Source organism: Calonectris borealis, chromosome 4 (genome assembly GCF_964195595.1).
Source record: "Calonectris borealis chromosome 4, bCalBor7.hap1.2, whole genome shotgun sequence".
Classification (NCBI taxonomy): Eukaryota; Metazoa; Chordata; class Aves; order Procellariiformes; family Procellariidae; genus Calonectris; species Calonectris borealis.
In genome coordinates this window covers 17174461-17187658 of record NC_134315.1, presented here as the reverse complement: position 1 = coordinate 17187658, position 13198 = coordinate 17174461, and the positions used below count along the sequence as shown (strand labels likewise).

The following is a 13198-nucleotide window of genomic DNA, read 5'->3' as shown; positions in this document are numbered from 1 at the left end:
TTTATTTAATTATTCCATATAATAGTGAACAATGTGGGCCTGTATATGCTGTATGAACACTCATTACTTTTTTTTTTAATAAACAACTAACCTGCAGTCCATAAGCCAGCTGCAAGATTTAGATCACAGAGACATGTTCAATCCCTTTTTTCGTCCACTTCCAGCATTGGGCTTGGTTGGGGTTTCAATTTTACCAAACCTGGAACCCACCAAATCACTTCAGCTTTGTTTAGACTAGAAAGTTGCTGTATTTGATTACAAGCATTTAGGACATTTTTAAGTTTATATCTGTACAAGTCAACTCATTGCTGCCATTTCTGCAGCTTCCTGTCCTGCTTTACCTTTAATAAACAGGAAAGCAACCTCAGCTGTACTTGTTCCTGGCACAAAGCTTGCACCAACGTAGCTGCACCAGTGCAAAACCCCAGTGCTGATGTACAGAGCTAACAGATGAAGTCACTCGCAACAGCATAATTTATTCTGGATTTCAAAATCCCCATGAAGCAACTCACGGGAGTAAAAGGTGGGGCCTTTTTCTGTATCTGGCTAAATCTCCTGTAGCAAGAGGGCTGACTGAGACCTACACAGGTCATCCTTTGTTTACCCATCACTTTTTTGTACTGGGTATGTACAGGCTAGTGCATACTCGCCTCGATAAGTGCTTCCAGCCCAGGCTAGAACATGAAGAGTGATCTCCACATACCTCTTTATCTGTTTGGAGATGCCTAATAAAAGAGCAGAAGCAGCAGAGGAGGAGCAAGGTTATCTCCTGCCTGAGGCTTGGTGCTTACCAGCTACTAGCCCCAAGGATTTTCAGGTTTCTAAATAAGTCTCAACTAGCACAAGGAACTGAACTCGCCCTAAACAAATGGTTTTCTTAAACAAATGTGACTATCTCTCAAACCACCTGTGCATTCACCTCGGCACCAATTCCCTCAGTAAGTATCTCGCACCAGGGCTAAGGGTGATGGACCCCAAAATGGCAACATTAGCTTGCTGCAGGCAAGGTTCATCAAATACCCTCCTCATGGCACAAAAAATACAGCACTGCAAGAAGTGGCAGCATTTTTATTACTTGGCACATAAACCTCTTTTTCGTATCAAGCTTTATGTATGAAATTTAAACAGTCTTTCCTAAAGGCATACGTAAATGGAGAATGCTGGCAACATTGCAGACGGGCCTTATGGTTGCTTTCTTTAACAATTTTGTAGCATTTCTTGAAGTTAAGTACTATAGCAGGCACTTTAAAATGTAATAAACAACTGGATGCAAGAACTATAAAACTCTCCATTAGCTCAGAGACTGTTTCTGAAGCACTTAAAACTGACAACAGAAAGGCAGTGAAGTTTCTCTCGCTCCCCTTTAAAAAAATACTTATATCAAAAATACCTAGAAAAGAATTTTGAGGATTTTGGATTCTTAAATCTGTCTTGTTCATGAAAACACTCAGAATGCAGTGATACTGAAACAGATCTAGAGGAAAATGTTTGTTTCCTACCTGGGTTTTCTTACACAGCAGCTTTCAGAGTACAGACGAGCCAAGCACAACGCTCCCCCTAGCAACAAAGCCTCAGCTTTGCTTTTTTAAAGAGAAAGAATCAGATTCTCCTCCTTAAGCCACTAAAACAGTTCCGGAAGACTTCTTTTTTGGAAACAATTTCTTTTACAGTAAAAGGGAAAGTAATGAATAAAGTATGGGGACGATAGAGCGATTGCAGCTCCTGCAGACAGCAACGCGTTTCAATTACTGCAGTGACTTGAATAAAAGCATCGGTTGTATATTTTTGCAGGATCAAGAATGGTTATTTCAGACTGAAATACAATAAAGACAGTCACTCTTCCTGACTTTAAGTTCCTAACTTTGCTAAATTATCTGACTTAATTTCTGTGTACTTCCTCTGTAACTAGAGGAGAGGCACAGACTCTTCTTGGGACGTGTACGATTCAGAGCAGTGATTCCTGAATATCGTGTGCGGAAGAGCCTGTCTCGCTCTGTTGACTAAAGGTAGATGTTAAACCTCTAATTCAGACTATATGCCAACATTCCAGCAAGTAAAACTTTTTTTAAGATTAATTTCACTCTGAAAAAAATCCCTGACATCAGTCATGTAGGAATAAATCCTTAAAGTGGACGGTTAGTAGCCAGTTGTTTTCCAAGTGCTGTCTCTGTTTTCCAATGCATTAAAGTACGCAGAAGCTGTATCAAGGGGACAACAATGCATTATGCTTTACAGATGACCTTTACAAATCAGCATAAGCCTCAGCAAAATTCTTAGCATGTAATTTTGTGGAGCAGTAACAGGAAACATAGCAGAGTAAGAAAAAGTATAATCTCTCAGCAGCTGTAATTTGAAAAGACAGGCTTTTTGCCGCACCAGGATTAAAAAATGCATCAGTAAATGTTCTTAGTCGGGAGAAGGCAGATTGTGAAACCAAAGTAAGAAGTAAGACAAATTATAACTTTATGAAGTTATCAATATGCTTTAATACTTCCGTAGCAAAAAAAAGAAGGATATGAAGGCTTCATTAAGGTTGTTCTAGAGACTGCTTAAAGGGAAATACAATCCTTAAGCCCTGGTTAGAGAAACAGTGGAGGGACGGGTTATCTGCTTGTAAATGCTCACAACCAGCTTATGTAGACACTAGGAATGGCAGAAATGTCAGCACTATCAGATAGTTTGCAGAAATGTGGATTGTCTTATATACAATTCCTAATTTTTATAGGTACAAAGCAATTTATAATTTTCCTGTCAATGCTGGAGAGGGGTCTTTTCTGCTGCACTGAATTGATAACAAAGTAATTTCTTATGTTAACATGTGTATTAGTATCTTTAGTACAACCAGAATAAACAATATTGCTGATACTAAATGGAGTTGTTATTAGACCTATTTATAATTGTCTTTATGTAAACAGTCCCCATAATATCTGAAGGTCTGTTACTGCAAAGTTTTAGTAGCTGGAATCACATGAAAAGAGATGGCTAAATTGTTTCCCATTTCTGAATACTGTTGTAAGCAGGAGATCATGGGAAGAAGTAAACAGTCATAGTAGAAAAAAAGATTGAGAGTATGCATTTTTAATTGCTAAAAGAGGAACTATCACAGCTAGAAGACACAGCTTTCAAGAATGGGACAGAAATGTAATCAGAAGACAGGTTTCTTAGGGTAACGTATACAGTACGCAGTCTCTGTTATCTGCTAAGTCTCACCGTATGTGGGACTGTGGAAATGATCAAGTGGGTGAACCTTCATCCAAAGTTTTGGCAAGGACTCAGGTTCAACATCTTGTTTTGCTAATAAGTCTGTGTCCCAACAATTTATTCCAGTCTCAGAAACAGTTGGACAAACAGTTTAAATGATGGACAAATATGAACAGCATTATGTAAGGAACATTACTATAATACCCTAAAGGAGCAGTGGGGGACCTTTGCTAAACAGGATGGAAAGCTGCTTAAAAACACATGTCAGTACAGTGACTCTACTCAGAGGAGACGTACAGAATTCAAACCACCCCAGTTGTTTCCTGGGGTGGAGAACAACTCATTTATCTCAGTCAGCATTATAAAAACAAAGGCAAGCCCAATGTCATTGATTACACTGGACAGCAGATTTAGTGCTCCAAATAAGATGACGTGAGCAGCTCTACTCTGTGAGATGTGACACTGTCACACTTCAACAGTTATTTTGTCAGTGATGGTCAAGGATGGCCTTTGGCACAGGCAAGGTAGATGGCCGCTTGTAGTGACACACGGTGCAGGCTGCCTCAGGAGCGGGCAGGCTAAGGGATCACAGACCCCAAGTTCAGCAGTAAAACAGTTTTAAAATTAATAATGTAAGGTTTGCATTGCCATATACACCGCTTTTTACCTGCCTTGCCTTTTTACAAGCTAAAACTTGTAAAACCAAATGAAAACAGGCGAAACTCCAAATCTTACAAGCCGTGGACAACATTTACAAAATAAGATTATGTGTTGCTGTGTTCTTAGAATAGGAACATCAAATACGATGTGCAACTCTACAGGGATCTTTGTTTCATGGAGGTTACAAACAAGGGAGAACAAACTCTGCTCATCTTCATGATTTTAAACTGATCGCACCTTACTCCAACATGACAGAAATCACAAGGAAAATTTCCTGAAATTTGTCACAGGTGGAGAAGAAATCTGAGTTCACATACCAGAACGTCTGACAGCGTGTGGGTGAACGCAGGTGGTGCGTGGAAGGGACATCTGTATCAGTGGTAGACAAGTTTTCAGATGATTAAAGAGATTGTTCTTCAACTCAAAAATTTTAAATCCTTTCCACTGTCTTCTGAGCCTAGGGATAACACTTTGTTGGAAGTACAGAAAGAAAAGGGACTGCTGTACATTTCCTTCATACAATTCACTCATTTCTAGAAATCCCATCAACTTCTTACTAAAAGTTCACTTTAGAGCCTGATGAGAATCATAGTTCATTTATGTTTTTCAAGAATTCAGTATTTTTTGTCCCTTTGTTAACATGACATAAACAAGGCTATTCTTTCACAGAGATGATTTTACAAATATTGCATTATGTTTTGTTTTGTGTTTAGGTTTTTGACAGGTGCTTTAAAGTTGAAAAGAAACAAATTTATAATTTTTTTGGTATAAGTAGAAACACTCCAGGATACATTCATATTTTCTATACCTAAAATTAAGTATCCTTAAAAATGTCAATATTTTATATATACTTAAGTGTGTTGAATTTGGAGGCATGAGAGGATTATCTAGCCTACCTTAATATACTGTAAAATTTTCTGGAGGACAGCCAAGTTACTGTAGTTGAAGTTGTTCCAGGAGGAACCTGAGCAATGCTTTACAAAAGGTCTGACAAGAGGTCACTTCCATCATTATAAGGGTACTTCTATGTTCTCATCAATCCACATCTTCTCTCTAATTGTGAGACATATAAATTGCCAAATTAAATTACGCCGATTTTTCCACTTAGCAGATTGTTCTCTAAGAGCAGACATCTTATTTAACTTTTGCCATCTCAAAGTTAAAGGCTAACCTAAGTTAGTCACATAGATGCAGGTAATGTGGAGAGACAGGTACCTCCTGATTCCTCCTGTCTTAAAATAATAATTGTGTCTAATATAGTGTCATCCAAACAGAGATTTACCCCACCTATTTTTTTGCACTGATGACAGGAGAGGTAACAACTAATTTAGCCTACGCAATGATCTAAGCTTTTAGAGATTAAAGTCAGGTAAGATAAATTTTATACTAATACTTGCTGCCACAGGAATAATCTGCATAGAGGAAAAATCTCCTTCCACCTCATCCAGCAGGTAGCTGCTGGATCGTACCAAAATAATTATACTCAGAATTGAGGGATATAAGCCAAATGCCAAATAATCCAAGACACCTTTTTCTTTGTATATATTTACTCTTAAAAGATATGTGTATATATGTCTAATTAATTTTTCTGTTGCTTTAGGTAGTAACTTTCATGAATTGATCTGACGTATGTAGCTAGGACAAAACCAGGTATCAGAGACGGAGAGTTTTGTGAGAGTAGTCGGAAATTTCTTGATGCCGATGTGAGGAAGAATCATGCCTCTGAAATTTAGAAGTACTGACATAATTTCAGTTTGGAGTGTTGACGTAAGAAGTTACAGGGAAGTGAATGTAACCTCTAAATGCTCTCTGAGCTGAAGTCTAAATGATTTATACTGAAAGGAATAAATTGCTTCTTGAAAGCAATGTATTACTCATTGAGAAAGATTGTAGTATATTGCTTTCTCAACTCTATTTTTCTCCTGTTTACTCTCATGTATTATTTCTTGGATGGGGTTCATCACCTACTGAAATACATATGTAAAGTAAGCCACCTTTCCACATAAAACTGAAGTTCCCACTGACCAAATTGCCTAGTACAGCATCAGTACATTTATCCTGTGTATGAATTACTTGCCAATGGATAAATTAAACCAGTTAATGGAAAGTAAATTATTCAGTAAATGTCTTAGTGAATGAGTGTGAACTGAACCTAGTGGGTGACCTGTGGAAGACAGATAAAAGTAAAGTATTATACAAACTGCACCAACTAATGAAACATACTTGGTAGGGAACGAAATAAGCTGCTTGTCAGTTTTATGTATTTTTGCCTGTACATAAATGGCGTTAGGTAGATTTAAAAAGATTTGAAAAATGTAGATAATGTTCTCAGTTCTGATATCCATTAGTAACTATTTCCTTTATATTGTCTGAGCATTGTAAAAAATTCTTTAGGACCTATTGCTCCTGAAAAAATTGTTCAGCCTAAACCATATGGACATGAATACAAGTAGTGAAGAAAGTGAAGATATTTATTCAAAGTAACATATGCATACCATTTTGAAGGTGGAGTTTAATGTTTAATTAGTTATCTAGGTTAAAAATGTTCAGCAGTGGAACATGTAACTGACTTCTTCCTTGATGTCACTCTACCAGCTATAAAGAAAGTCTGAAAGAGTAAAAGATTGTGGGGAGCTATTTTGTTTCAAATAACTTTATTTTTACTTACATATATTTACATACATACATGCCAAGTAAATATATGTATTTTTTTTACTTATGAATCTCAGGAACGCTAATCTTCTTAATATTGTTTGAAAGTTTACTGGTGGTCTCAGGTTTGTATGAGTTCTTGGGGCCTCGATCAGGAAGCCCAAGAGTTGGTGCCGCAGCAAAGACACCCTTCCTCCTGGGAGTTTCTCATGGTGATACTAATTTCTCTCTGCTGACTGTAGGCAAAGTCTAGATGACTAACTTGGTCTGGATGCCTAGTTTTATATGGCACTATGGCATGTGTAAAATGACATATATATTGTGTAGAAATCTTTGATTGATTTCAAAATTAATCCCAAAGAGATTTTGCTTTTGTTATCCTGCAACGTCTTGAAACCAAACCAGACCTCCCCACCTACTGGTGTAAATAGTGGGAAGACTTCAGCCCAAGATATTTTCCATATAAATTCAAATTCAGACAGAGGAATACCCCTAATGAAATATCATGTCATCAAAGTTGATCTATTTTCAAGTAAAATAATAGCATTAGCAATGATTTACTTTAGAATAATGTCTTGAGATCCTGAATGAGGGCAGGGACACATGCTACTTGTATACATATGTTGTCCATACAGGTAGTAAAAAGATTCTTCTTGCCAAAACCTATAGGAATAATTCAACAGAATTACTTATTTTTAACAGTTGATGCCAAAATATGAACTGTTCAAATAACTACAGAATCCAAATGGGAAAACTTAGGGAAGCTAAAATGACTCTTCTATGATTGTACAAACATAAATCTAAAATTATTAAGTAAAGGGAAGCAATAACTCTTGGTTTACTTATTCCCATGGTGTCATTTTCAACATAGGTGTGGTTAAAATAGCTCTTTTATATTTCGTTCGTTTTTACAAGATTATTACATGGAAGCTGCTTTAAGTTAGGATTGCAACCAGGAACATTTCACTATAAAGCCCTATTTTTTCTCTGTTCAGTTGTGAAAAATGAGTTTTGCCTGAAAATTTCCATATTTATTATAACTACCAAATATGTTTCTGTAGAGTCTGAAGATACCGATCATACTCTTTTCTTAAGTTTGGCTTTACAGGAGATTTTCTAATTCTAATAAAAATTGACTTGTTACTCCTAACATAAACTTTCTATTGATTCAAATGTCATAAACCTATTTCTATATTTTTTAAAATAAGCATATAATTAAATACTTCTATTAGCTGCTTTTGCTGCATAATACATATTATAGGTCCAATCCTGCATCTATTGAATTATGCTTCCTGGAGGTCATGGGCCTGATACGATTGTTCTGTCCTGTGGAATTTCAGTGCAGACAGCACTCAGCAACGCCGATAGTCTTTGTGCCTTGTGTAGGCACTGATGGCTGTGAAGCATTGGCATCAATCATCGTTGTAAATGATGATTGGGCTGCATTTTGCACTCATATTGTGCTTAATTTGCAGATGCCTAAATGATTGTACAGCACAGTGATAAACTGAATCTGTAAGTGTTCTTTTCCGTATTTTTCACAGGAAGCATCCCTTGTATAACACTAATAAATTAGATGTCTAGTTAGAAAAAGAATCCACTTCTATTTTCTTCCACACATCTCTCACTGTCAAATAAAATAAGGGTTGTACAGGCATTGCCAGTTTGATTTGTGGACAGGACTTTGCACCTGTTCACTGCATAAAGCAGCAATCATGTACTCAAAGACATGTGTGTTAATGCAGGGGGAAGTGAGGGCACCGATACGGGGTACATAGATTAACGTTCCATACATAGCTGTAGTACTAGTACTAACATTTCCTCATTTTGCAATCTCAGCAGTATTTTTGTTGTATTTATTTGGTTGTAATTTTCTTAATTAAGTCAAGTACACGGGAAGAAAACCAGAAATTTCCCTCCACCTTGGTCATAAATAAAGTGGGAGCAGGAGTTGTGCAACACAAACGACTAGCATTTGAAACTGTCTGAATAACTGATAAAAATAGCAGGTTCCTCTAAATCTGGGATGAATAAAATACGACTGTAAATTCTTGGAAAATAAGAACACCCAGTTAAAGATTGCCTGTCTTGACTTACAGATGTCGATTGCTGGAGAACTCAGGATGTTCCTGGGTATTTTCACAGTGATTGATTACTGCCACTGGTAAAATGGGTTCCTCATTTCCAGTGGGAATTGATACAGTTTCTCACAGGTGGATCTTCTTGTGCTCCTATCTGATTGAAGGAAGGGACAGCTACTACCAGAAATTTTATCTCCAGGCAGGTACTTGCAGGCTGTGATCAAATCACCTCTTAACCTCATTGACAAGAAAAATAAATTTACTTTGTTACATCTCTTGTGTAATCCGCATGGGTAGAATTACACTTTTGTTTTCAATTTTCCAGTAAGTTTTTGAAAAATGGACAGAAGTAGCAGCTTCATAAGTGACTACTTACTCCTACTTGTAATTCCATTTGTCAAACATCCAAAGGCCTGTAGCAACAGCCTACTCTGATGACTCATATTTAGCTGATTATCCATGAGGTCCCATGTACCTTTTCCAAGTTCACTGATTTCCTGAAAGTTTTTCATCTTGTATGTGACCTACATTTATTTCATTGCATTTGGCCATATTGGAATATAAGTAAGTCTGCTTTAATGATGTGACTCAGTTTGTTCCATATAATTTATTCTCGTTACTGGTTACTGTTCTATCAGGTTTTTGGCATCCATAATTTTCTTCAGCAGAAAGTTTATACTTTCTTCCACATTCTTATAAAGATACTGAATAGCATTGAAAGAATAGCAAACTCACTTGGAATTACACTGAAAATACCCACGTTGAATACTGATTGTCTATCTCCAAGTTTTCAGATCTCCCAGTTTTTAATTATTTTATATGTTTAATACCTTTGTTCTCTTCTTTTATGTCATTGGGCAGTCCTCAGCTAGTACAAATCTTCATGTATTTGTTAGTTAGTTAATTATGAATATCACTTGTTGGTGTAAATATCAGATGGGACTGTCCTTATGACCTTTTGGCTGCATCCTGAAGCAGGCATTCCTATTTTATTCCTCCCCTTTCTTAAAACCAATGTTTTCTCTGTTTTTAATGTATTTCCTGTCTTAAAATGACCAAAGATGATATTGCCGTTGTTTAACTTTACTTTAATGTCATATACAAAATATCCATTCTACATTGCAACTTAATGTATTTTATATAAAATCCAATGTACAGTACCTTAAATTTGTTTAAATAGTGTTATAAACATAACTTTCAGGAGGATTCAGTCCTGGAGTGATGCAGTCTTTTGTTAATTACAGTTCTGTTTGATATCCCTGCTGTTCAGCAAAGAATCCAGCTTAGATTCTAGAAGGATCCTTATGAGCTCAGATTTGGTTCCTATCAAAGCAAAAACAAGCTCCCAGATTATTTTTTTTCAACTTTGTGTCCCCCACACAGCTAGATAACATCCTGTGCTGGGGTGTCCAGTTTGAATGTCATTTAATGTCATCTGTTTCAGAGCTCATCTTCATCCGATAAAGCATCAAGGTAATCTGTATCAACGTATAAGAGAAATCCAGAAAACAAACTGTCTGCCCATGTTGGATCAGAAAAGAGACCGTTTTGGTCAGTGTAGAAGATCTCAAGCCATACTTCATCTTCTGGCTGAAGATAGATCACTGTGGATCCAGAAGCTACATCATGGTTGCCTGTGTTCGCATCAAATGTCTTTATCCGGTACTTCCCATTGTGAACCAGGCCAATCGCAAGATGCTTGTTTGCTAAGGTGATATCATAAGAAAAATAATAAATCCCTGGGATGGCACAAATAAACTTCCCTGTGGAAGGGTTGTAATGCTCCCCCTCATTGAAGAGGACTTTATTGAATACAATTGGTAATCTTTCCTCTGGGTAGCTGGTGGTGATGCCAACAGAAAAGGCAGATTTCAGCACTATCTTTCCACACTTACAGACCCCTGGTGCACCTGGCTCTCCTCGGTCTCCTTTATCTCCCTTAGGTCCAGGTGGTCCAGCTGGACCTACTTCACCTTTGGCACCAGTCAATCCTCCAGGTCCTTTTTTACCAGACTGACCTTGGTCTCCTTTCTCTCCAGCTGGTCCTAATGGCCCAGTCTTTCCTCTTAAACCTTCAAAAACATTTTAAGTTAGTTAATCGGTGCACATATCATCTCAGTAAATGATTGTGTGGGCTACTGTGTGTGCCTGAACAAACAAGAAAAACGTGGTCAGAATTTCAAATACTCCAAAAACACTTTCAAAACCCCAGTAAGTTTGTGAAAGGAATGGCCCATTGGAACAGAGGACGAGGCTCCACAGCCCGGGGGTCCTTTGTTTCTATATTCCTACTTTTCTTCATACGTCTTGATTACACGTTGAAGAATTTTATACAAAATCAGTCCATTGCTGACTGATCTATGGGCACTGCTGATGGGAAGGACAGCAGCGTGGCTACCTATATAATGATACTTGTGCACTAAATATCTCTTACTATTTGAGCATTTTTAGTGTGTACCTGAATACCTGCTAATTGTTTATTCCTGGCTTTATTCCTGGCACAAACGAGACTATTTATTTGATACCACACACGCTTCATTTTTCCCAAACTTTTTCTTAGCATCTCTGCACAAGAAGGCTATGCATTTACACTTATTTACACAGATTTCAGTATATGCGTATTAGACATATCTAAAATATATCTGCATATTTTCTTTCTCTCACTATATATACATGCATCACACTTAAACCCCACACAGGCACATACACACATTCATTGTGTATATATATATATGTATGTATAACAGTGACGATGAAAGGTCTTACTTTGTTGTACTACTGTGTTAGGTGACACAAATATTCAATACCTGCGCTCCCTTTTTCACCTTTTTCTCCCTTCCTGCCATCTCTACCATCTCTTCCTGGAAGACCAATGCGTCCGTGTGGCCCCGGGGATCCGCCGGCTCCGGGGGGACCCGCAGGGCCTGGCAAACCAGGGATGCTACAGATGTATCTGGTGTAGTAATTTTCTCCTTTGAACTGGCTTTGAAGAGGTTGTTCACTTGTGTAGATGGCAAAACTTGTAATGTAAAGCAACGCAAACATCATTGGATCTGGAAAAAATACATAGGAATAAGACTACTTATGCATATTATGGCACTCTAGTCACATCGAGATGGCTCAGAATATGCTAATTAGTGTGAGACTGTGGTGCATCATGCACAGGTATATATGCAGAGATCAACCTGGGATTTCTGCATTACCAGAATCCATGTAGGAGGCACGGAGGAAAGTCTGTCAGGTTGGACCTTTTTCTGGTCACCGTGTATGTTATTGTATGTCTTTCAAGTAGCCTGACATAGTATAACTGGCGAATACCAGCATTTTTGGACCAAATTTTGACATGTTAAAAAAAGAATCTGGATTTTTCAATGCAAAGTCCTTTGCTTGCATGGTTGTTTTTGTCTTTGGGACCTGTATAAGCTTTACGGAGAAAAGCCCTCTTGCTGGAGGGAGGTATATCTGTACTAGGAGATGTGCCCCTAGAAGCAGTCTCTTCTAGTGAGGACAAAGCTTACATCTTCATTTCATTTTGAAATTTGCCCTTATGGTTACAAATGAATCTCCAGCCCGAATAACTGCAGCAGAAACTCGCTGAGCCTGTGGAAGGGATACCAGTAAGAGAGCTACAGCTTCAGTGCCTGCTTGGAAACCCTGGTGACCACAGCACAAATAACCACTTCACCCTAATGGGTCAGGTGGAGTCAGGCAGCTGCCCTGCAGGGAAGGGATGGAGTGTGACGGGGCTGCCAACAGGTTGGGGTTTTTTAGGCCTGGCTTGGACTCTCATATGAAATGAACTGTGTTGCAATATCTTGCAAGAAAATTGTTTAAAGCTATACATGTAGTATTTGGGTGTTTTCGTAAACAAATGAATGTAAATTGGATTTCTCTGTTCCACTATATATGGGGAGACTAAAGAAGAAACACTGTACAAACAGTAACATGCTGAGGAGTTGCAGTACCCGATGTACAAAGGTGTCTTAAATTAGTGTTGCATTAGCAGAGAGTCAGTCATGGGTCAGGTGAGATTTTGCAAGTCAAGCTGTTTTTTCTAGTTCCCTTGCTGGCTTCTCAGAAGACTTGTGTGGGGTTTTTTGTTGGAGTTGTCCATTCCTTCAGTGCTAATTTACAGCATTCAAGGAAATCAGAGTCCACTGGTTTCTGTGGCGAGAAAAAGAAGAAATGGAATGGGGGATTCAGAAAAATATCAGTGTGAAATACCATCTACCTTTTTTTACAGTGAAACTCAGATTCATTCTCAAACTCAGAGTTAAAGAAGTTGCAAAGTGAACTAATCTAGAAATCATGCCCATTCCCTTCTCTGTGATACTGATTGGCATTGACTGATTGATTTAAAAACCCAAACCCTTACATTTATTTGCAGTTCATGATATTTCAACTGGTATATGGCATGGTCAAATCTATTCAGCAGGGAGAAAGACCAGCATATACACATACACATACACAGTCTTTATGAAGAATGTTTTCTGTTTTACAGAATAGAAGATTAGAAACTGTCTTGGTATCAATGGCAATGCAGAAAAAAGCATGAAAATACTGTAGTTGGAGAGAAATAAGCAATGCTCCAAAATTCTCTTCAG

General features: G+C 37.8%; 1 protein-coding gene across 2 annotated transcripts in view; it reads right to left on the bottom strand.

Moving 5' to 3' along the window:
* The window catches only part of LOC142081741 (complement C1q tumor necrosis factor-related protein 7), a 74809-nt gene extending 63155 nt beyond the window's left edge, over positions 1 to 11654 (bottom strand). The window contains exons 1-2 of one of the 2 annotated variants that reach the window (XM_075148796.1): positions 11402 to 11654; positions 9897 to 10666 (exon numbers count right to left, since the gene is read on the bottom strand). In XM_075148796.1, coding sequence (XP_075004897.1) covers positions 10035 to 10666; positions 11402 to 11642 — 873 coding nt within the window. In that variant the 5' untranslated portion in view covers positions 11643 to 11654 and the 3' untranslated portion in view covers positions 9897 to 10034. Of the gene's footprint in view, positions 1 to 4178; positions 10667 to 11401 lie in introns of those variants that run through there. The other variant, XM_075148795.1, reaches the window with a different exon arrangement.
* Between the last annotated feature and the right edge of the window lie 1544 nt (positions 11655 to 13198).